General features: G+C 44.7%; 1 protein-coding gene across 1 annotated transcript in view; it reads left to right on the top strand.

Moving 5' to 3' along the window:
• Positions 1 to 634: 634 nt before the first annotated feature.
• COL23A1 (collagen type XXIII alpha 1 chain) overlaps positions 635 to 24082 on the top strand; it is a 410853-nt gene continuing 387405 nt past the window's right edge. Inside the window, exon 1 of the mRNA XM_070374177.1 lies at positions 635 to 1118. Within this exon, the coding sequence (XP_070230278.1) occupies positions 810 to 1118 (309 nt within the window). The 5' untranslated portion in view covers positions 635 to 809. The remainder of the gene's footprint in view (positions 1119 to 24082) is intronic.

Raw genomic sequence — 24082 nt, 5'->3', positions numbered from 1 at the left:
AAAAGTCTCAATTTTCTCAAAGGAAAGCCTTTACCTAGGTCAGTAATTGTAAAACTTATTACAATTGTCTGGCACATAATAAATGGTGAGAGTATTAAAGATTCTCACTCCTCTGCCAGGCGCAATCCCGATTAACTGCGTCTGTGTGAATACACAAGAGGTCCCTTTCCGCCACCAAACGGCGCTAGGGCACCATCCAGAAACGATTCACTAAGTTGGCCCTACGGTTTGAAGTTTTGAACCCTTAAAAAAAGTGTCAGAAAGGTTAATTCACAAGTTTAGGGGAATCTTCCCAAGAAATGAGTGATGCCGCAGCCAGCGGTGGGCTGCAGAAGGCGCTCTCAGCCTCTGGGTGCACCTCAGACCTCTTGGGATTTTGAAGCTGGAACTCGGGCTGGGGAGTCGCAGGGGTGCGGGAGCGGCAGTGGGTGCAGCCCGACGCCGACAGCAGGTAAGGGCAGAGGTGAGTGCTGAACGCTCTGGGCTCGCCGGGCGCGCTCGGGGGCTCCTCGGAGGAGCCGGCTTCCTTCCCGCCCCCGCCCCCTCGCCGCGCCGGGCCGCCGGGGCCGCTCCTCCCCTGGGTGGGTCCCGGCTCCTTTTCTGGCAGGGTCTATTTGCATAGAGGAAACAGCCCAAAGTGGCCGCTGTGGAGGAGCTGGCAGCGGGGAAGGGGGTGTGCGCCGCAGTCCAGCAGCTGCCCAGAGGCCGAGCCCCGCGCCCGGCCGACCTCGTGCCTCGGGTTCTCCCGACCGCTCCCACAAGCTCAGCCCGCGTCCCGGGGCTCTGTGCACCGCCGGCTCCGAGAGCTCATGCTCGACGAGCGCGCCATGAGTCCAGGCCGGCGCGCCTACGAGGACAAGCGGAACGGAGACGCAGCTGGCGGCGGCGGCGGACCCGTGAGCCCCGCGACTGGAGCGCGGGCCTGGGCGGTGAGCGCGCTGTGCCTGCTGCTCTCCGCGAGCTCGGCGGTCGCCTGCCTGCTGCTGGCCGTCCAGGCGGCCGCGCTACAGGGCCGGGTGGCGGCCCTCGAGGGAGAGCGGGAGCTGCTGTTGCGCGCGGGGACTCCCGACGCCTTGGCCGCCTGGGCCGAGCCGCGGCTGGAGCGCCTGCTGCGTGAGGTAAGGGGCAGCGTGCGGAGCGGGGAGTGCCCGTGCGCCGGGAGCCGTGGCGCTGGGGAGGGGTCGCCCGCCAGCGGTGAGCGCCCGAGTGCGTCCCGGCAGGCTGCACGGGGAGGGGTCGGAGGCGGTGGAGGCTGGGGTGCAGGCGGCCGAGCGATCGGTCCTACAGTTCCCGCCCCAGCCTCAGGGTCGGCTTGCGGGAAAAACAAGCTTGTACTGTTTCGGGGACGAGCAGCGGGAGGAAGAGGAAAGACTGCGGACTTTGAAGTAACAGATCTAGGGGCGAGTTTCCACGGGTGTGCGCGCTTGGACCGGTGGCTTCCCGCCTGCGTTTAAGCGCCTGCCTTCTTACCTGTGCCAGGATAATGAAGGAGCTCTTTCGGGAGGGGTCTGATGACTCTTGTCACTGGTAGCAGCTGCTGTCCCCAATGCTGATATACTTGCAGAGTGTGGGGTCTCCAGCAGACCAGAGGTTTCCTGGTGGCGGGAAACGTCTGTCAGACCCGGGCCAGGGTCCTTGGAGGGACATGGTCAATTCAGCCTGCCCTGTCCACCCTCTGACCCGTCAGGAAAGTGTTTCGGAGCAGCTCCATCTTGGGGGTGCTATGCTGTGCCTAGGGCTCCTTGTGCTCCTTGCGCACTCAGTGCGATGGAGACTTTTGGGGATGCCAGCATCAGCTTGGGAAGATGAGGGGAAGAAAAAACAGGGCCGGAAAACCCAGATTCTAGTTTGTGTTGACTCCATCTGGGCGATGCCACCTGGGTATTGTGGACACAGCAGATCTTGAGTTTCCTTGCTAGAAGTGTCATATGAGATTCTGTGACACTTCTGTTAAGGTTGCTGTTATACATCTTCAAAGCAGAAGCCACATTTGGGACTTCAAACTTGTGGCCATCATGTTGATCAAAACCTCCACCTTCTGTGCAGCGGGGTACTTTCCAACAGAATGGTGGTGGTAGACTGGCCAGCATACCCCTGGCTGTGCTGTGCTGTGCTCCCTGGCCTGAGCCATCCTCTACTTCCTAGGAAAGGCGTTTAACCGGAGATCCCCAGCATACTCCCCAAAGTGTTAGTCACTCAGCCCTGTCCCACTCTTGGCGACCCCATGGACTGTAGCTTGCTAGGCTCCTCTGTCCTTGAGAGTTCCCAGTCAAGAATACTGGAGTGGGTTGCCATGTCCTTCTCCAGGGCATCTTTGCCACCCAGGGATCGAACCCTGGTCTCCCGCACTGCAGGCAGATTCTTTACCATCTGAGCCACCAGTTCAGTTCATTCGCTCAGTCGTGTCCAACTCTTTGCGACCCCATGAATTGCAGCACACCAGGCCTCCCTGTCCATCACCAACTCCCAGAGTTCACTCAGACTCACTTCCATTGAGTCAGTGATGCCATCCAGTCATCTCATCTTCTGTCGTCCCCTTCTCCTCCTGCCCCCAATCCCTCCCAGCATCAGAGTCTTTTCCAGTGAGTCAACTCTTCACATGAGGTGGCCAAAGTACTGGAGTTTCAGCTTCAGCATCATTCCTTCCAAAGAAATCCCAGGGCTGATCTCCTTCAGAATGGACTGGTTGGATCTCCTTGCAGTCCAAGGGACTCTCAGGGAAGCCTTCAAAGGACATCCTTAACTATAGTGTGAAAAGCACTATAGAGTTTCAAGGTAGGGGAGAGGAAGGGTAGGCTTGTTACTGTGGAGTCCCCTGAATTGTGCTGTCTGTGATCTTTAGTAATGAGCTGTGTATCCATTGTTGAGTTGATTTGAGTTCTTTAAAGAGAGCGGGAGAAGACTACAGCATGCCTTCTTGATCACCATACCTATTTCTTAGTCATTTTAAGCCAGTATTACATCTCTTCTAGCTTGGTTTTGGGCAAAATTGCTGCTTCATGAAATGATTTTCTACGTTCCTCCTGAAAGTGCCTGTAGACTTCAGAAATCTTTCTGGAGCACTGCTGGCAACACCTGGTGTTGGTTTCATAGTTGCAGCCCATTATCTTTTGGCAAATCCTTAGAGACTAGGGTGTTGAACTGATTTATGGAAGGCTAGTACAATTTCTACCTGTTAGTGCAATAATCATGGCTGTTCTTTTGAATAGGGGGCCCCTCTTACTTAGAAAAAAATAAACTATTAAGTTTGATTGAGTACATCAGAAATCCCGGTAAAACTTTTTATGAGGAACTTGCAAATTGTGTCCATTCCAACAGGGAGGAGGGTCCTAGGAAAGCAGCCACCACTGAGAAGTGTGGATTAAGGCCTGAACTACGTAGATCATAGGAGAGATTGCAGTTGCTTCATCCTGCTTCCAAGGAGTTACTAGGCAGAGTATTCCACCTCTCTCTCCACCACTACCCTCTTTTCTCTTCTTCAGTAGTAAGGTGAAGGAAAATGTCAAATCCTGGGATTTTCACTTGAAATTTGCTGTTCCATTCTGCAGGCTATACCTTTAGCATAGGACACATCTCAGCTAACCAGACTTGATGTGGAGGAGTCTCTACTTGGAGCATCTGAGATGCCATACTACGAGTGCAGTCATGGCTGAGCTTCTGGCTGTTTGCGTGTCCCTGTGAAAAGGCATCTCTTTCCCAGGGCACCAGGCTGTTCCTTCTAGCCATTCTTCTCACAGATGTCGCTGGATGGGAAATGTATACAGCCTGGACAGTGACCCTGAGAGCCCCTGGCTGAAATGAGGGGACTGTGAGAAGTGCAGTAGTGGGAGTTGGTAATTGGTTTTAAATAGATCTGAATATAACTTTAAAAAAACTATTCAATATCAAAGACAAATAAATGATGAACTGAAAAATCTCTTAAAGAAAGCACATTTGTACTTGAACATGTTTTTCAGTTCTAATTGTTCTCAGGAAGCATCCTTTCAGCCTGTGCTGAAGTGGTTGTGTATGTGATGGTGCCTGCAGCTTGTCCTTTTACCAACAAGCTTGTTTTCAAAGAAGAGAAATCCTTGCCAACTATACACAACTTTCATGTCAGAAAAATAAAAATAAGCCTACAAAAGGCACTGTTAACATGGAACCCACTGTCTTTGTTCCCTTGGGAACGGAACCCTGAAATAACTTCTTTGGGACTGATTGATGTGCCTGATAACATAAATACAGAAGCTACAAAAAAGAATATTCATGATAACTCATGATTATTAAAGACCCTTCCCATGGTATGAAATAAATGGTTTTCAGAAAATAAACAAGACTTTGGAGCAAGAGTCCTTAACAATCTTCAGTATGACCCCAAAATATAAATGCAAAACAAGCATCTGATATGATGCTTTTTAAGTGCTTTAAATAGCTTGCCTCAGTAATCAAACCCGCCCCCATTAGTTATATCTAAGTTAAAGTATTACAAAAGCTTAAATTTTAGAGTAAAACAGCTATACCACAGTAAAAATTTTAATGCAAGGATTAAAGAAACATTTAGTATTAAAGGAAACTATTTCCAGCTTACAATGGATTTGTTGTTGGCTATTGGTCTTCCCTTGTCCAGACCAATCAGTTTGAAGATAAGAAAAACCCAAAGATTCATGGTAAAATTCAAGCCCTTTCCTTCACTACCATCAACTATATATATATATATATATATATATATATATATATATATAACTTATATATATATGTATAAGTTAGCATAAAACCTAGAATCAAATGGAGCTTTTTTGGCCTCTGTGGCAGCTTATCACTTGTCAGGATTGCTCTGTGGTATACACTTAAAAATGCCAATTTTTAAATCCCATGGGTCAACTGGAAACCATGTATAAATCATAGCTACATTTGTTTCCTTGACATTTCCTGGTTTCCAAACCAAAAAAAAGCTTCTTTCCACTTACTTCCTGGCATGTTCACTTTATTTCTCCACTTTATTTTTTATTTTCTTTTTGCAACAGTTTAGGAGAGCTTTATAATACCAGCAGCATGTTTAGAACAAGCCAATTGTCAGGGTATTCCTTTCACAAAGTATTTTGAAATTGTTGAATTGGACTTCTGTGCATTGGTTTTAAAGATTTATAGCATCACTCCTGAAGTTGGGGATCTGTAAGCTGAATGAATTTATACCAGCAGGTAGAGAAGGGTAGATGATAAATGAGATTTAAGTCCCACAATTTACTAGTCTTGGCATCTAACCTCTTCAACTTCCTGAGCTCCAACTTCCTCTTTCCTAATATGATGGCCACAACTACCTATGCAGTGACGAGCGAATTAGGTAATGTAAAGTGTTGGTCAGTAAGCCTTTTGATGGCAAGTACCAGAATACCCTTGTGGCTCAGCTGGTAAAGAATCCACCTGCAATGTGGGAGACCTGGGTTCGATCCCTGGTTCGGGAAGATCCCCTGGAGAAGGGAAAGACTACCCACTACAGTATTCTGGCCTGGAGAATTCCATGGACTGTATAGTCCATGGGGGTCGAAAAGAGTTGGACACGACTGAGCGACTTTCACTTCCACCAAAATACCCAAGTGCGATCCCTTAAACAATACAGTTGTTGAATTCGCTTACATAACCAGAGAAGCCTGAAAGGCAGGCTGCAGACCTTGGGTCAGTTCCATGACTTGGCCATGACTGGGTTCCAGGTTATTATCTGCCATTCTCATGGCCGTAAGATGGCTGCTGCAGCCCCAAGCATGTGTAGCCAAGGAATAGCCAAGGTAGAAGGGAAGAATAGCCAAGGTAGAAGGGAAGAGGGCGAGAAAAAGCCATCTTCTCGAGAGGCTTTCTCCTTTATTTGAGTCAGGGAAATTTCCTTATAGCCACCAGCCAGAATCGGGACCTGTCAAAGATAATGGGGTTGCCACAGGAGACTTTGGCCGAGTTCGGTACATTCTCTGAGTCTGGGCATGTTGCCAGTGGAAGAAAATTGTAGCTTTGTGTGGAACGGAGCCTAGGAATGGCTATTAGGGAGCGACTAACAGTGGCAGGTGGGTGCCCTAGAATGTTGCCCCACTAGGAGGATAAGAGTGGGGGTAGGGGAGGGGAGAATCATCAAACTGGTGCCTCAGTTCTCCATATCCTCTTCACTGCTGCACACTTTGGGAACACTCTCCAGCTGCGAAATTTCTGTTTCCTTCAAGGTCCTGCTCTCCAGCTCTGCCTCTAGCCATAGTCAAAGACAAGGTTGATCATTTGGGATTCTCTCTGGCACAATCCTTTGTAGTTTGTGATCTTGAGCCCTTAAGCGCCTCCTGTTCTGATCCCAAAATGACTGGCTGGAGTGGCTGGGGATGGCACTCTAGGATCCTGCTTTCCAACTCTTCCCACATCACGGCACACACAAAAATGATGACACTTGCACGTTACCGTGCAGTGAGTGGAAGAGGTGCCTCGGGCCAGAGGGGGCCTGTCCTAGCTGCTCTGAGGACCGAGGAGATCAGTAAACCTGAATCCGTATGTGGCGCCTTGTACCCGTCAGGTGTGCCCAGACAGCTCTGCTTCCCCTCCTCACCCCAGCCCCAACTATAGGCCCCCTTGGTTTTTTACAACATCCATATCTCACCATGACCTCCAAATCCCCTTCTAAAGTGTGTACAGTTACAATCATGGTCCCCAGAGCAGGATGTTTCTTTACCTTTGTTGAGCATCATCTCATTAGGTTCCACCTTTCTAGTTGTCTTTGGATCCTTATTCTATCAAATAGCACTGTGACAGGACCCCGACTCTCACTGGCTTAATTAAAAAGGGAATTCACTGGCTTGAGTAACTGAAATGTCCGGGGAAATGTCTGCTCAGGCACAGTTGCTGCTGCTGCTGCTGCTAGGTCGCTTCAGTCGTGTCCGACTCTGTGCGACCCCATAGATGGCAGCCCACCAGGCTCCCTCGTCCCTGGGATTCTCCAGGCAAGAACACTGGAGTGGGTTGCCATTTCCTTCTCCAATAAGGCACAGTTAGAGGTGCCTTGATTTTGTGTTTCTTTGTGTTGGCTCTGTATCTGTCAAAGATCCCCTTACTCTTCCCATGAAATGGCAGAGCAGCTGCCAGCAGCTCCAAGTCCATACCCTCCATGTTAGAGTTTCTCTTTCCCAATAGTTCCCCTGAATCATTCCAGTGGTCAATATGGTTTGCCTCAACCAGTCACTGAGATGAGCCAGGCAGCCTCTCCAGTCATGGGGTCTGGGGGTGGGGGGATGGATTGTGCACCTGTGCAGATCTGTGTGTACCCCACTGGAGCTGAAAGGACTGGGAGTGGAGGATGGCCCCTAAAGGGCAATTTGGAGTGTTGTTATTAGAAGAGGAGGAAGAAGACATGGGGCCAGTCAAATCAAGTAGATGATCATCCAAGGAATAACAGGAGAGGGGCTTGGGCGACAAGCTGGAGCCACATACTGGAGAAATCCTTCCTCAATTACTTGACATCCAGCTAAAAGATTTTTGATCAAATGGGATAGGCTGTAGGTTGGTAGATACTTGTTTTGTAGGTGTTTATGTATATTGATAAATTGGGGTTTATCTGTAGTTGTATCAAAATCTGTATTTCTCTGAATATAGTATGCTCACAAAATGTGAGCTTAACAAGTTATAGGATAACTTTAAATCTTAAAACTTCCCCACAACAGCATCATGAGTTTTGGAAGACAGAAGTTATTGTCCTTGTTTTACAAGGGAGAAATGTCACTGAGAGGAAGGCCATGACCTGTTCTGGGCACACAGGCCAGGCTTAGGCTCTCTCAGGGCAGCAGAAGTCTTTGGCAGGAGGAGTGATAAGGGAGGGTGTGTCTTCTCCACCCTTTGTATGAGTTTCATGTCCAGCCGAGGGCAGTCAGGACCACCTGCTCCCAGGGCCCACCTTCCTCAGCCCACTTCCATCCGCTTCCCAGGGAGTGTTCTCCCCATAGGAGTGTACTTGTGAGGAAGGAGGCTGCTCTCTGGCCTGGCTGAGGAGTGTTGGGGTGCCTGAGTCTCGGTGACCTGGAGCAGTGAGGCCAGGAGGTTGCTCAGCTTTGCCTGGTGCTGTGGGTAAAGGTGGCCTTGAGGGGCCTGAGACTGAAGAGGAGGTACTCTGGACAAGAACTCAGAAGTCCACTGTCTTTCATCTGTTCAAGCTGCTGTTACAAAATTGGATGGCTTAAACAACAGATACTTATTTCTCACAGTTGCGGAGGCTAGGAAGTCCAGAATCAAGGTATCAGCAGGTTTGATGTCTGGTGAGGACCTGCTTCCTGGTTCATAGATAGCTGTCTTCTCGCTCTGTCCTCATAGGGCAGACAGAAAGGTTGAGGGAGCTCTCTAGGGTCTCTTTTTTTTGTTGTTTTTCAGTCAATAAGTTGTGTCTGACTCTGTGACCCCATAGACTGTAGCCTGCCAGTTTCCTCTGTCCATGGGATTCTCCAGGCAAGAATACTGCAGTGGGTTGCCGTTTCCTATTCCAGGGGATCTTCCTGACTCAGGAATGGAAGCTGCATCTTCTGTGTTGGCAGGCTGATTCTTTACCACAGAGCAACCTGGGATGCTGGTGTCTCTTCTATAAGTATACTAATTCCATTTGTAAGGGTTCCACTCCCATGTCCTAACCCCCTCTCAAAGCCCCCATCTCCTAATACCATCATATTGGGGATTAGGTTTCAACACATGAATTGCAGGGAGTGAGGGGCACAAGCATTCAGTTTATAGCAGCCTCTACCACCTGCTGGCAGTGTAGCCCAGGCGGCTCCAGAACCTCAGTTCTCTACACATGAGGTGGGGCTAAGAGCACTGCTCAACCTGTGGGGAGGGGCCATGGTGATTCAGGGAGAGAAGGGAGGGCTGGACAGAATATTCTGTGCAGCCCAGGGTGAACTCTGAGCCTTGGATCTCACTGTTCTTAAGTGTCAAGGCCCCACAGAGCTTTGGTATAATCCTGTACCTTCAGGGAGCCTTCTCTTTCACCACAGATTTCTATACATTTCCCCCTTTTCCCTTGTAATTCTGACTCCTGACCCCCTACTAGGCATTGTTAGGTGTTGGTGGGAGATAAGAGTTCTTTCAAACCCTTTTCTCTTTGCTCAGGAGCTTCTCAACTCATCCTCCTTTAGGGTGTTATACCCAGTGTTGGGAATTAGCATGCCTGCTTGGCAACCCTTCCCCTTCCTCCTTTTTTCTTTAAATTTAAATAACCAAGATGTATGCTAGTCTAACATGGCTAATGTTATTGATGATCCCACCACCCTAAAACAAGGACTATGTAACCTTTTGCATGATTTTCTCCAGCCTTTGTTTGGATGTACAGATTCATATATCTCTAAGTGTGCACACTATTTACACCTTGCCTCTGTGTATTTCAACCTTTTTATCAAAAACGTTTTTCCAAGTGCTGTGCAGTCCTTGTGGTCGTATTTCATGGCCACACAGGATTTCATAGGTGGAATCTGCATCCCTCTATTAACACGACATCTAGGCCAGTCCACACCTTTGTTGGTACAGTACAGCTGACGGTTTTGTGGGGAAGGCTTCTTACTTCTATTATTTTTTATGATGTAGAGCAACTGCCTAAAGAGGATCATTTTTAGGGCTTTGTATTTTGTCTTGATTTTGGAACATTTAAGTTTGTCCGTGACATACATGTTTATCCTCCTGCGGAATTCCCAAACTGTTAAATCAAATGATTTTGATGTATCAAATTTAAATCAAATTGTTAAATTAGGCTTCAAGTTTTATGATGGGAAAAGTGGATTCAATCTTTCTTTCGGTTGAGCTTTTATTTTACGTCAGTTAGGTCTGTTGTTGTTGAAAGCAAAAGCAAAAAGCAAATGATAAAGAAGTCTGAAAATAAGATTTGGAAGAACTCTGAAGATTTCATTTCAGAATTAGGCTCATTTGTTGATTTGGCGCAGAATCCTCCTTAAGCAGTGTTTTGCAGAGCCTGCACTCCCTCTGCGATGCAATTTCTAATTCTGTGAACAAATGTAACAGTGTTTGGTAAACTTCTCCATAGGCCACACACAACCTCCAGCTCTTCTCCAGTTGATTTTCTCCATGTGTAGGATCAGGATTAATCTTTAACTGTTGACACAGGCATTTAGAAAGCAGCCCTTCATCATATCTGGAAACTATTTCAATACTAAGCACCAACCATTGGGAGAAAAAAAATAAGTTTACAGATTTTACTTTATCTTACTATTTGTTTTGGCTCAGATGGTAAAGAATCACCTGCAATGCGGAAGACCTAGGTTTGATCCCTGGGTCGGGAAGATTCCCTGGAGGAGGGCATGGCAACCCACTCCAGTATTCTTGCCTGGAGAATCCCATGAACAGAGAAGCCTGGTGGGCTATAGTCCATGGGATTGCAAAGAGTCGGACGTAACTGAGTGACTAAGCACACATTATTTATTTTTGGCCATACTGCGTGACTTGTGGGATCTTAGTTCCCTGACCAGGGATCAAACCCAGACCATCAGTGATGAAAGCTCAGAGTCCTAACCACTGGACTGCAAGAGAATTCCTTGCAGATATAGTTTTTAAAAAAGGCATGTCTGTGTACTCCTGGAGGCTACAGGGGAAATGGTTAAGGGCCTTCCGGTGTACACCGTGGACAGAGGTTCACATATTTGTTCTTGTGGTATTTCTTAACAGCCCCATCCCAACCCCTGCTAGACAGGCTTCACTCTCCCAGAGGGGCAGCGACCAGCCCCAGGTGGGGGCAGCAGTGTACACCGAAGTCTGGATGACCTGAGTCCCTTTGTGCAGTCTCACATCAGCCCCCCGGGGAAACGATACCTTAGCTTTTCCTGTCATTGTGGCCATCCTCTGCAGGGGTTTGATGTGTAGAGCAGCAGGGAATACTTTAGCTTTAAGCAGAACTGGGTTCCCATCTGAGTTCTGCCATTTCCCAGCTGTGTTGTTGTTTAGCCGCTGAGTTGTATCCAATTCTTTTGCAACCCCACGGACTGTAGCCCATCAGGCTCCTCTGTCCATGGGATTTCCCATGCAAAAATATTGGAATGGGTTGCCATGTCCTTCTCCCGGGAGTCTTCCTGACCCAAGGATCAAACCTGCGTCTCCTGCTTTGGCAGGCAGATACCTTACCACTGAGCCACCAGGGATGCCTTCCCAGATGTGCAGATTTGGGTAAATGGTTGTTTTTCCAAACCTCAGTTTGCTCATCTACTAAATGCGGATTACTGTATTTGCCTCATAAGGTTTCTGTGGGGATTAAACCAGTTGATATGTCTGAAGAGCTCAACACATCGTATACATCCTGAAAATGGCTCTTTTTGTTGGAATACTTTCTTTGACTGAATCCAGAAGGAATGTCTTTGTCTGCTAATTGGACAGGAGGTCCTGTGGTTACAAGCACGATCTTAAGATCTTTTTACCACTGGGGTTCTGCCATCCTGTTAAGGACACACAGAAGAGAAAAAGGTATCAACATGTCCAGTCTCTGAGTCAGTGATGTGAAATGTGACTTGGTTGTTGAAGAAAAGCAGACTGCATTAGTTTCATTGCTCCATTTTTTTTCAGTCTCTCATTTGAGCAAAATGAGATTTTTCCATTTAAATTAAAAATTTCAGTTTTGATCACAATAAAAATATAATTATTCATGAAAATTATTAGATGGATTTTCATTGTGAAAGGGCTCTCAAACACCCAATAAGTTTGCTTTAATTAATAAGTTGGTCTGCTTTCATGAATATGCAGTATGGCACAAGTACTCCAAATGCTCATGGTTAAACTAATGAGTTAAGAGGCCTCACACATACCTGTTTCGATTCATATTGGTAAATGAGAAAACCTTGTTTTTCTGATGTAGCCACAAAATCGGGGACGCGGGAGTACCTTCCAATAGGTAACGTGAACTTTTAAAACAGAATTTGCTTCCAACTTTACGTTGTGAAATAAATCATAAAGTAGTTAGAAAAAATTCTGGTGTTTTCAGAAGACAATTTAAATAAAATCTATCAATACTTAACTTGGGCCTCCAAGGAGGATCATCACACAAAAACCAGGGTCTGTCCATTTACTTAACTGTGCCTTTTTGTGTGATGTATGGGCTGTTAGCATCTTGTGTTCACACCCATCTTTTGGTTCAGATGAATGAAGGACAAGTTCACACAGCACTGGGAATAGAGTGTGTGTGTGAGGGGGAGCCAGTGCAAAGACTGGGAGAACCTGAGAGTGTGCATGCGTATGGGTGTGTATGTGTGTATGAGCAAGTGTGCACACATGTGAGCATGCTGCCTGTGTGTATATACATGTGAGTACACATGTGTCTAAGTATGTACGTAAATGTGAGTGTGTGCATGTGTGGGGGTATGTATGAGCGTGTGTATACACATATGCAGATGTTATTTTGTCTCGCTGATCATGCCTACTATGCCAGTTGTCTTGCTATATTTCACTGTGCCCCCTGTTCGATAAACCAAGGGTAGGCAAGGTGAGAACAGGGAAGCTGGAAGAAAACTCGAAGAGCCATAGGAATTGCAGCCATGTTTATTTTCTCTGGGCTGGCAAAGCAGGTATAGCAGCAGACATAACATGACCTCTCGTAACATAACCTCTCCTAAAATAACGTCCTCAGGGCTTTCCAGGTGGAACTTATATATGCTTACAGAACAAAAGTAGCCTGTGGCCAAGCAAGTATCTCATATCACACATGCAGCGCTGTAAGTCATCTCAGCTGTTACATAATCATTATTCACAAAACATGGGCAAGAGCAAGAACACATGGGGCGAGAGAGCATGACCACGCCATCTTGGCTAACTTGCTTTTTTCCTACATATATGCACACAGGAGCTAGGAAGGAAGTGGGAAAGGCGAGACCAACTTAACCCCTTGCCTCCCCACAGAAGTTGTCCCACCTGGAAGCCTGGCACAACTCAAGCCATTGCTTCAGAGCTGGGAGACCTGGGTTTGAGCCTGGAGCTGCCTCTAAACTGACCACAGTGTCCTGGGACAAATTAGTCAACTTTTCCAAGCCTCAGCTTCCTCCTCTGGAAAAAGGGTGATGGTGTCTGCTTCACTACATTTCTATGAGCATGGAGTAAGGCCCCTTCCCCGGACTTCCCTGGGTGGTGAGGGGCCAGCACTGCCCTCCTTACCTACTCCCCGCGTGGCTAATCCTAGCCACAGGGCTGCCAGGATTGCTAACATCAGTGTCACATCCTTCCTGGGGACAATTCCTCCTCCTCCTTCCAGCTCCTGTGATGAAGCTCACACCTTAGGAGTGGCCGTGAATGAGTTGAGCTGGAAGAAGCACCATAGTATCACTCAGCCCAGCCAATCCAGGTTCTGCTGCTGCTGTCTTCCTGGGCTTTTGTTTAATTAGTGCTCCCTGAGTCCATGGCTACTGATCATTCTTCCCATTCCTCTTCTTAAATATTCTCAAAGGTGTCTCCCTCCCCTCACCCACATCAACCCTCAGTGCCTCTCATCACCTGCGAGCTCATACGGTGAAAACATCTCAATCTGCCTGGCAGTCAAAGTCCTTTCAGCCTATCCCTGCCTCCTCTCACTTCAGTGCACTTGGGGATAGTGGGGAAGTGGAGTCGGGTGGGGCAGGGGTAAGTGAGGGCACCCCATCTGTTTTAGTGTACTGGTGCTGCCCTAACAAATTACCACAGTCAGGTGGCTGAAACAACAGATGTTTCTTTTCTCATCATCCTAAAGGCTAGAAGTCTGAGATCCACGTGTCAGCAGGTTGGTTCTTCCTGAGGCCTCTCTCCTTGGATGGCCGTCTTCTCCCTGGTCCTCACATGGTCTTCCTTCTGTGTGTATATGTGTCTGAATCTCCTCTCCTTAAGAGGACACCAGTCATATTGGATCAGGGACCACCTGATCCAATAACCTCATTTTAACTTAATTATCTATTTAAAAACCCCATCACAAATGCAGACACACTCAAGGACTGGGGGTTAGGACTGCAACACATGAATTTTGGCAGGGGCCACGATTCAACCCACCACCATCTAATTAGACCTTCACATCAAGAAATGCCAGATGTTCACTGAGGACAGGATCAAGAGGGCAGGGGTCAGCAAGAACAGGTGGAACCCCATGTGGGGATTAAAGCAGGCCTGACATGGCAGCTGGGCTGTGGTGTGGAGAAGGCTTGGAGGCCCCACATGGGAGCAGCCTGAGTGCTCTCTTCAACGTGTCAGAAGCCATGATGGAGGGAATTCCCTGGCAGTTCAGTGGCTTCGATTCATGGGGACACAAAGAGTCGGACATGACTGAGCGACTGATCTGATCTGATCTGATCAGTGGCTAGGACTCTGCATTCTCATTGCCAAGGGCCCGGGTTCATTCCTTGGTTGGGGAACTAAAGACCCCACAAGGCACGCAGTGTGGCTAAAAAGAAAAAAGAAAAAACAAAGCCATGATGGAAATTGTTCATCCCCCTCACAGAGCTCATATAGTTGGTGGGATTTCTTTCTGTCACGCTGGTACAATGAACCTTAGAAGAGGGGTTCTGATGGCAAGTGATGTGTGTGTCTTTGAAAAATAATGAACGGGAACATGAATTAACGATTACTGGAGACTTGCATTTTGTTTGCAGACCACACCTTTCAAAACACACTTACTTACGTATTTTGGGACTGAACAAGGACCCTTAAGGAAATGTTTGCCGATGTGGTTTATAAGAGTCATTCAGCATGCCAATGGAAGTCACCCATTAAATTCACATTCTTTAGAGAAAAGTTTCTGAGCTCCTGCCAAATGCCTGGGTTGGGCTAGATGTTCTCATTGTCTTTACCTGGCTCTGCCGGGATGTTTACCTGGCACCGTGGTAGAAGCTGAGGCTCAGGATGGTGAATGGATACCTCCTGAGCCCAGGATTCCTGCCCCGCCAGCCAGCCAAGCCCTCGGGGGCCAAGGCCCTGGGCATCCTTGTCCTCTGGCTTTTGTTAGGTTATATGTGACATATAGTGAACTCCATATATTTGAAATGTATAATTTGCTACATTTTGACACGTGTACACCTGTGAGATCATCTCCACAGTCAAGATAGTGAACACGCCCAAGCCCATGACCCTCAAAACTTTTCCTCTTTCTTCCTTGAATTCTCTCCCTTCCATTCTTTCCCACCTGCCACCCAGGTATTGCTGATTTCTTTTCACAATTGATCAGTTTTCCTTTTTGTAAGATTTTTATATGAATGGAATCACACAGTATGCATTCTTTGGGGGTGGGGAGAGGAATCTGGTTTCTTTCACTCAATATAATTATTGACTCTTTCTTGGATACTTTTGCATACATTGTTAGTTCATTCTTTTCTGTTACTGTTATTATATGGATTTGTCCATCCTAAAGGAGATCAGTCCTGGGTGTTCATTGGAAGGACTGATGTTGAAGCTGAAACTCCAATACTTTGGACACCTGATGCAAAGACCTGACTCATTTGAAAAGACCTTGATGCTGGGAAAGATTGAGGGCAGGAGGAGAAGGGGACGACAGAGGATGAGATGGTTGGATGGCATCAGTGACTCAATGGACATGGGTTTGGGTGGACTCCAGGAGTTGGTGATGGACAGGGAGGCCTGGTGTGCTGCAGTTCATGGGGTCGCAAAGAGTCGGACACGACTGAGCGACTGAAGTGAACTGAACCACAGTTTTTTAGTCCTTTCACATGTGAGTGGATATTTGGATTATTTCAGTTGGAGGCTATTACAAATAAAGCAGCTATGGACATTCATGGACAAGTCTTTGTATGGAATATACTTTCATTTCTCTTGGGTATAAATACCTTGGAGTAGAATGGTTTATTGTCTGATAGATATGTGATTAACTTTTTAAGAAACTGACAAACTCTTGTTCAAGACCATCTTATTATTTTACATTCCCATCAGCAGTATATGCAAGTTTCATTTGTTCATATAGTATGTCTCTATTTTGGGGGGGTGCTTTTAAGACTTTCTTTTTATCCCTGGTTTTAAGCAATTCAATTATGTTATGCCTTGGTGTAGTTTCCTTCATGTCTATTTTGCCTAAGTTTCATTAAGAGTCTTGAATCTGTGAGTTTATAGTTTTCATCAAAATTTGAAAAAGTTCTTGGCCATTTCTTCTTCAGATGCTTTTTGCTCCTCTCCTTTGTGGAACTCCAATTACACACATATAAGGCCACTTGAATCCCAAAGCTCACTGCCATACTTTCTTTTTAAAATAATTCTTTCTCTCTGTGTTCATTTTGGATAGTTTCTATTACTGTTTTACTAATCTTTTCCTCTGCAATGTTTAATCCTCCACTAATCTTTCTGTCCTGTTTTCCATCTCAGACATCATAGTGCTCATCTCTAGAATTTCAGTTTAGGTTGTTTAATATCTTTGATGTCTCTACTTAACCTTTTGAACATAGACCACACAGTTCCAATCCTTGTTTTAAGGTCTTTGTGTGCTGTGGCAGTTGTGGGTCATTCTCAATTAACTGATTTTTTCTCATTATGGGGCCTATTTTTCCTGCTGATAATTTCTTATTATATGCCAGATGTTATGAGTTTTACCTTTCTAGGTGCTGGATATTTTTATTTTTCTATCAATATTCATGAGCTTTGTTAGGTCATAGTTGTTACTTGGAAATAGTTTAATCTTTGGGGGTTTTGTTTTTAAGATCCATTAGGTGGAATGAGAGCTATATTTAGTGTAGAGCTGGTTATCCCCTACCCCTGAGACAGGACCCTTCTTGGTCCCCTGCTCAGTGTCGTAACCTGTGCTCTTCCCAGCCCCGCGTGAGACCTGGGCACTGTTCCCTCTAACCCTTTCCTTGCCTCAGATTGTCTCTTCACACACATGTGCCCTCTGCTGAATACCCAGTGAAGATGCTGGACGGCTTCCATGGTTCCTGTGTGCAGCTCTCACCTACCAGGCCCTTTGTTCTGCAAACTCTAGCTACCTTGGTATCCCTGGACTCCTAGCTGCAAGGTTCCACCTGTATCTCTTCTTCTTGTGCCACAACCTAGAAAACTCTTTCCAGGCAGGAATCCAGAGTAGTTTTTTTTTTCTGTGTCTTTGAGGATCATTCTCCTTCCTTGCTTTATCTCAATATCTTCAAAACCATTGCTTCATATATTTTGTTTGTGGGATTTTTTTTATTGTTGTTGTTTGGATTTTTGACATTGTTTTAGGCAGGAGGGTAAGACTAATCATTCCTACTCCATCTTGCCTAGAAGTAGAAAGCCGTGATATAGCTTTAAAGATTTTTTAGAATAATTTTAGATGTATGTAGAAACATTGTGGGCTTCCCTCATAGCTCAGCTGGTCATCTGCCTGCAATGAAGGAGACCCGGCTTCAATTCCTGGGTTGGGAAGATCCCCTGGAGAAGGAAATGGCAACCCACTCCAGTATTCTTGCCTGGAGAATCCCATGGACAGAGGAACATGGCAGGCTATAGTCCACAGGATCACAAGAGTTGGACGCAACTTTGCGACTAAACCACCACCAGAAACATTGTACATGTGTGCATAACCATAGTGCATGCATGCTAAGTCATTTTAGTCATGTCCAACTCTGCAACCCTATGGACTGTAGCCCACCAGGCTCCTCTGTCCATGGGATTCTCCAGACAAGAATACTGGAGTGGGTTGCCATGCCCTCCTCCAGGGGATCTTCCAAACCCAGAGACTGAACCCACATCTCTCATGTCTCCTCCATTGGCTGGTGGGTTCTTTACGACTAGCACTACTTGGAAATCCCACATAACCATAGTACATTTGTCAAAAGTAAAAAATTAAATGTGATGCAATACTCTGGAAGGCAGAATTCTAAGATTGCTCCTAAGGTTACCATTCCTGGTTGTACATACTTTGTATAATTCCCTCCCCATGAGTATAGGCAGAACCTGTGATTATGATGATAAGACTGAGTTACTCAACCTATGATTGAGTTACTAATCAGTTAACTGGGTTAATTTAAAAGTTTATCCTTGGTAGGTCTGAGTTAATTTAATTAGGTGAGTCCTTAAAAAAGATTGGACCTTCCTTGAAGCATGAGAGGGTTTGTGGACAGGACCACATGGCAAGGAACTGGCAGCAGCCCCTAGCCAGCAGTTAGCAAGGACTGGAGGCCTCAGACCACAAGGAACCACATGAACTTGAAAGAGGACCCAGAGGTGCAGAAGCACCCCACATTGATTTTAGCCTTTTGAGACCCTGAGCAGAGAACCAAGTTCATCTGTGTCTAGACTTCTGATCTCATAAACTATTAAGATAGCAAATTTTTGTTGTTTTTAAAAACTTCTAATTTGGTGGAAATTTGTTATGCAACAATGGAAAATGAATATGATTGCTACTAACTAAAAAGAACCAGGTCAAATTCATGAGTAACAATAACCTACTATTCATCTAGAAAGATCTCAATAAAAACTAATGTGAAAAACAAAAGACTCATGTGAAGGCCAGCATGAAGCCATGGACCTCTCCCATCACCTCCAGTTTTCAGGGTGCTTTTCACACTCTCATATTGTGGTTCAGTTGGAGATAGTTAGAATTCTGATCAAGAATGGGTCTATTATATGAGAATATATTTTCAAACCATATATATGATGAGGATATAGTATCCAAATATGTAAAGAACTCGGAGAAGGCAATGGCACCCCACTCCAGTACTCTTGCCTGGAAAATCCCAGGGACGGGGGAGCCTGGTGGGCTGCCGTCTATGGTGTCGCACAGAGTCGGACACGACTGAAGCGACTTAGCAGCAGTAGCAGCAGCATGTAAAGAACTCTTATAGCTCAACAATAGACAAACAACCCAATTTTAAAAATGGACAAGCGGCTTGAACAGACATTTCTTCAAACAAGATATGCAGATAGTCAGCAAGCACATGGAAAGGTGCTCAGCATCATTAGTCATTAGGGAAATGCAAGTCAAACCCATAATGAGATACCATTTCACATCCATTAGGATCTGTTAGTGAGAATGGATCTTCATACACTGCTGGTGGGAATGTTAATTGGTTCAGCCACTGTGGAAAATTTTAGTGGGTCTTCAAATTGTTAAATATGGAATTACTATGAAAGTGAAAGTTAGTCACACAGTCATGTCCGACTCTTTGCGATCCCATGGACTGTAGCCCACCAGGCTCCTCCATCCATGAATTTTCCAGGCAAGAGTACTGGAGTGGGTTGCCATTTCCTTCTCCAGGGGATCTTCCTGACCCAGGGATCAAACGTGGGTCTCCTGCATTGCAGGCAGATGGATTCTTTACCATCTGAGCTAGTAGGGAAGCCCAATATGACCCAGCAATTCCACTCCTAGATATACACCCAAAAGAATTTTAAAGTATTCAAACAGTACATACACGTACACTTATGTTCATAGCAGCACTTCTGACAATAGCCAGAAGGTGGAAACAGCCCACATGATCATCACAGAATATATGGATAAACAAACTGTGGTATGTATACTATGTATACTACCAAAATGTAGTACTATAGTACTATTAAGCTATAAAGGAACAAAGTACTGACACATGATACAAAGTGAATGAATCTCAAAAACGTTTTGGTAAGTGAAAGAAGCCAGACACAAGAGGTCACATGTTGTGTCATTCTATTTCTGTGAAATATCAAAATTAGGTCAATCCATAGAGATAGAAAGCAGATTGGTGACTGAGAGGAGGGAGGAAAGGGAAGCTACTGCTTGATGGGTACAGGATTTCCTTTTGGAGTAATGGTAATATGTTGAAACTTGATGGAACTCCATAAAAGAGGTGGCTGCCCAACATTATGAATTCCCTAAAGGCCACTTAATTTTTCACTTTAAAATGGTTAACTTTATGCTATGTGAGTTTTGTTTTAATTTTTAAAAAAGAATAATCTGTTATAGAAAATAGCAAAGTTATATCTTAATCAGTGATGACTGAAAGTTACTCAGTTGTGTCCTACTCTTTGTGATCCCATGGACTATACAGCCCATGGGATTCTCCAGGCCAGAATACTGGAGTGGGTAGCCTTTCCCTTCTCCAGGGGATCTTCCCAACCCAGGATTGAACCCAGGTCTCCCACATTGCAGGTGGGTTCTTAACCAGCTGAGCCACAATCGGTGGCTGCTGCTGCTAAGTCGCTTCAGTTGTGTCTGACTTTGTGCGACCCCATAGATGGCAGCCCACCAGGCTCCCCCATCCCTGGGATTCTCCAGGCAAGAACACTGGAGTGGGTTGCCATTTCCTTCTCCAATGCATGAAAGTGAAAAGTGAAAGTGAAGTTGCTTAGTCGTATCCAACTCTTCGAGACCCCATGGACTACAGCCTACCAGGCTCCTCCGCCCATGGGATTTTCCAGGCAAGAGTACTGGAGTGGGGTGCCATTGCCTTCTCCGATAATCAGTTGCTAGTGACTGTAATTCTGCTACCCATTTTTTAAAAAGTCTTTATTGAATTTGTTACAATATTGCTTCTATTGTTAACATTCTGGTTTTTGGCCCTGAGGCATGTGGGATCTTAGAATCTTAGCTCCCCAACCAGGGAGCCAACCTGCACCTCCTGTATTGTAAGATGAAGCCTTAACCACTGGACCACCAAGGACCTGTACCCATTTTTTAAGTGAACCACAGACTGCATTTAGGTCTTCTAGCCAGTTTTTCCTCTAATCTTCTTCTCCTATTCCAGGACCCTATCCAGGAGACCACATTGCATTTAGTTGTCTTATCTTTTCCAATCTATGACACCTGATCAGTTGTTTCTTGCTTTTTATGACTTTGACAATTTGAAGGCATATTGGTTAGGTATTGTGTAGAATGTTGCTCAATTTGGACTAGTGTGATGCTTCTCATTAGACTGAGTTCTGAGTATTTGGGGAAAATACCAATTGGGTGGATTGCCACTGTCACGACATCATGTCAGTGGTCTATGATGTCAACATGACGTATCACTGTTGACATTAACCTTGATCACTTGAGTAAAGCGGTATATGCTAGATTTCTCCATTATAAACTTACTGTTTTCCTACTCTACATTTTGGAAGTAAGTTCCTAAGTCCAAGCCATACTCAAGGAGAGGGGAATTTAGCTCTACCTCCTGGAGACAGAAGTATCTACATATATTACTTAGAATTCTTCTGTAAGAAAGATTTGTCTCTTTCCCCTATTTGTTTATTTATTTACCCAATCATTTATATCAATATGGACTCATAGGTATTTAATTTGTTATTTGGATTTTAATTCAGTACTACATCCTTTATTTTGTTGCTTACACTGTTCCAGCTTTGGCCATTCTGAATTCTTTCACTTTGTTTTGTTTCTTTGATGTACCTGCCCTCCCCACCTTAAAGCATTTCCTTATTTTTTGATACTATAAGATACTCCATGCTTCTCTTATATTTTTCCTGCCCTGGCTCTAGAAGCAGTCATTTCTCCAAGGAGTCATGGTTCTTTCCCTTGGAGAATGGTATTTAGAAACCAAGATCTGGGTGCTGAATGTGCTTATTGCTACTAGGGTGCCATTAGTTGTAGGTCTTCTCTGCAAACAGCAAAGGCACAAAGAGTACCTGTGTACTCTTTTATATTCACATAACTGTAATTATTTCTCTATGCATCTGTCTGTGTATATAACGTAAGCATGACCTCATAGTGATGTCTCTGACCAATCCAGCACCACACTGTTCATTTTAGCTTTCCCCCTTTGCTTATTTATAACTTCTTTCTCAGACAGTGAGAAACCTGACTCTCATTACCCATAGTTTATCTACTTATTTGCTCAACCCCAATATATATGCATAGTAATTTCAAAATTGCCAGCCTGTACCCCTGTGTGAAACAATTATACCTACCAGAGTATTGCCTTTATGGGCAGTTCCTTTGGTCTTCAGCCCACAGTTTTCAATTGAAACACTATTTTGCAAAGTGACTCAGGTCAGCTGCACGTTTTTCCCAACTACTTTCAGTGAGGTTATATCGTGTAATTTTAATATAGTTACATTAATTTGTCTCAGGCTACATTCCATCCTGGACTTTTTCAACATCCTAGTTGATTTTTTAAAAATTTGTATCCATTAAAGTTTCCTCTTTGTGATGTATGGTCCAATAGTTTTGACAAATGCATGGAGTATATCCATCATCCCAGCACCATACAGAACAGTTCTCTCACCTCACAGCTCCTCCATGAGTCTTTTTGTGCTTCATTCCTCCCGCTCCCTCAGTCTTTGGCAACTATTGACCTAATTTCTGTCTCTGTCATTTTGTATGGCTTGGATTTTTTACAGCAACTCTTTTTTATTAGACATGAAAAGTGCTTGTAAACAGAGGTTGTCTTATTTTGTGATTGAAGTTAGTCGATACCAGGGTTCAAGTCCAGTCCTGATGCTTACATTCCCCTGAGTTTTCTCAGTTTTCTCATCTGTAAATGAGTCTAAAGCTTGTCCTAGCTTCATGGGGTTCTTGGGTGGGCTCAGTAGGATAACAGTTGTTGGCACAGTGCCTGGCACATAATAAGTAATCAGTAAACTTGGTAGTAATAATACTTTATATTTGTTACCCTTATCATCACCAAAATTATCATGACCATGGTGGGATGTTAAAAAAGACTGTTAAAGAGACCAGGATATGCTGCTCTCTTGAGTTGCTGGTGGTTATAAGAATGTACCCATGGGCCCTTCCCTACAGGGGTTGGAAGGAAGGCAGAGAGGATGTGACTATAGCAGGGCTTTGATCTTCTGCAAGCCTTCCTCTGGTGTTTGTGGTGCCTGTGTGATTTATCAGGGTTGATCCTGAAATTAGGGCTTCCTGAGAAGACAGAATCATGTCTGTCACTCAAAAATTGCCCTAGGCAAGGAAATTTTAGGGCTTCATTTTGGCTTTTCTCCTCCCCAGGATTTTTTTTTTTCCACTGAGAAGATATTACAGTGTGGAAAAAACTTTTTAAAAAGTAAATCACCATTATCCATATACCCAAGTGGGTAGATGTTTTGGTAGTTGCTGCCATTCCATGGCTACATTTTTACACAGATGTAAACATTATTTATTGTATCATAAACATTTTTCTGTGTTGCTACATAGTTTTCATAATGATTTTTCATGAAGATATGTGTTTCATGAAGGGGATTCATCATCCTTCACTAAAATATACCCACTGTTTTGCAGTGCAACAAATCATGAATATAATTTTTTTACTCCTAATGATTAATTTCCTTGGGATATATTTCCTAGAGTAGGAATTTTCTGTCAAAGGATAGGAATGCCTTTGTGGCTTTCTTTGTAGCATTTTGCAGAAACATAATATAATCCTTTTTGTATATTAATCTTTATTTCATCAAAAGGCAGCTGTTGAGGGATGTGATCAAATAACTGATGAAGTGTTTGAGACTAATGCTTCAATAGATCACTGATAAATTTTATCATCTGAAAATTTGGAAACCATGATTTTCCCCGATTAGTTTTCTCCCAGCTCTCGCCACCCCTTCCTCCAACTCTAAGTTCTCCTCAGTTCTTTTGGAAGGAACTCCCAAAGTCTTGAGTCTTTTCTCAGAAATTCATTCTTTATTTACTTTTGGAATTAGGACTTGTTTGCATATGTAAAACCAAGACCATATTGTTTGCAGATGCTGGGGTACGTATAAAAAGTTGAGGCTTTTGAGTCATTTTTACAAACCAGGACACAAAAGATTTTCTCAGGAATTTAAAGAAAAGGCATTGAAATAAAGATTATGGGATTGAGTTTCTAATACAGACATTTCACTTTTATGTTCCTAGTCAGGTTGTTTCAACTCCAGAGTTAGGGACTCTAAAATGGGGAAAGAGTAGAGGACTAAGAGATAAAATTTTGCAGATTCACCATCTAATCCAGCAAAACAAATGCACAGAAGGAGTTAGAATAAATAACGAAACAAAAACTCAATCAGTTATTTGTGATCCCATCTACTAGCCTTAACAATACATTTTTTCCCCTTTCTTCAATAGGTTTCTGTTTAGTTTTTGTTTGAAGATAAGAGTAGCTTAAAAGTAATTGTGTTTCCTATCAGCATTTGATAAAGTCCCCTTCCCGTCGTCGGGGAGCTGCCCAGATGTGATGGCACTTGTTGAAAGTGAATTGTTTTTTAGCATTAAATGCTTTTGTTACGTAAAAAAAATCAA

This window comes from Bos mutus, chromosome 7 (genome assembly GCF_027580195.1).
Source record: "Bos mutus isolate GX-2022 chromosome 7, NWIPB_WYAK_1.1, whole genome shotgun sequence".
NCBI classification, from domain to species: domain Eukaryota; kingdom Metazoa; phylum Chordata; class Mammalia; order Artiodactyla; family Bovidae; genus Bos; species Bos mutus.
The sequence above is the reverse complement of the archived record's forward strand: the minus strand, read 5'-3'. Positions and strand labels throughout refer to the sequence as shown.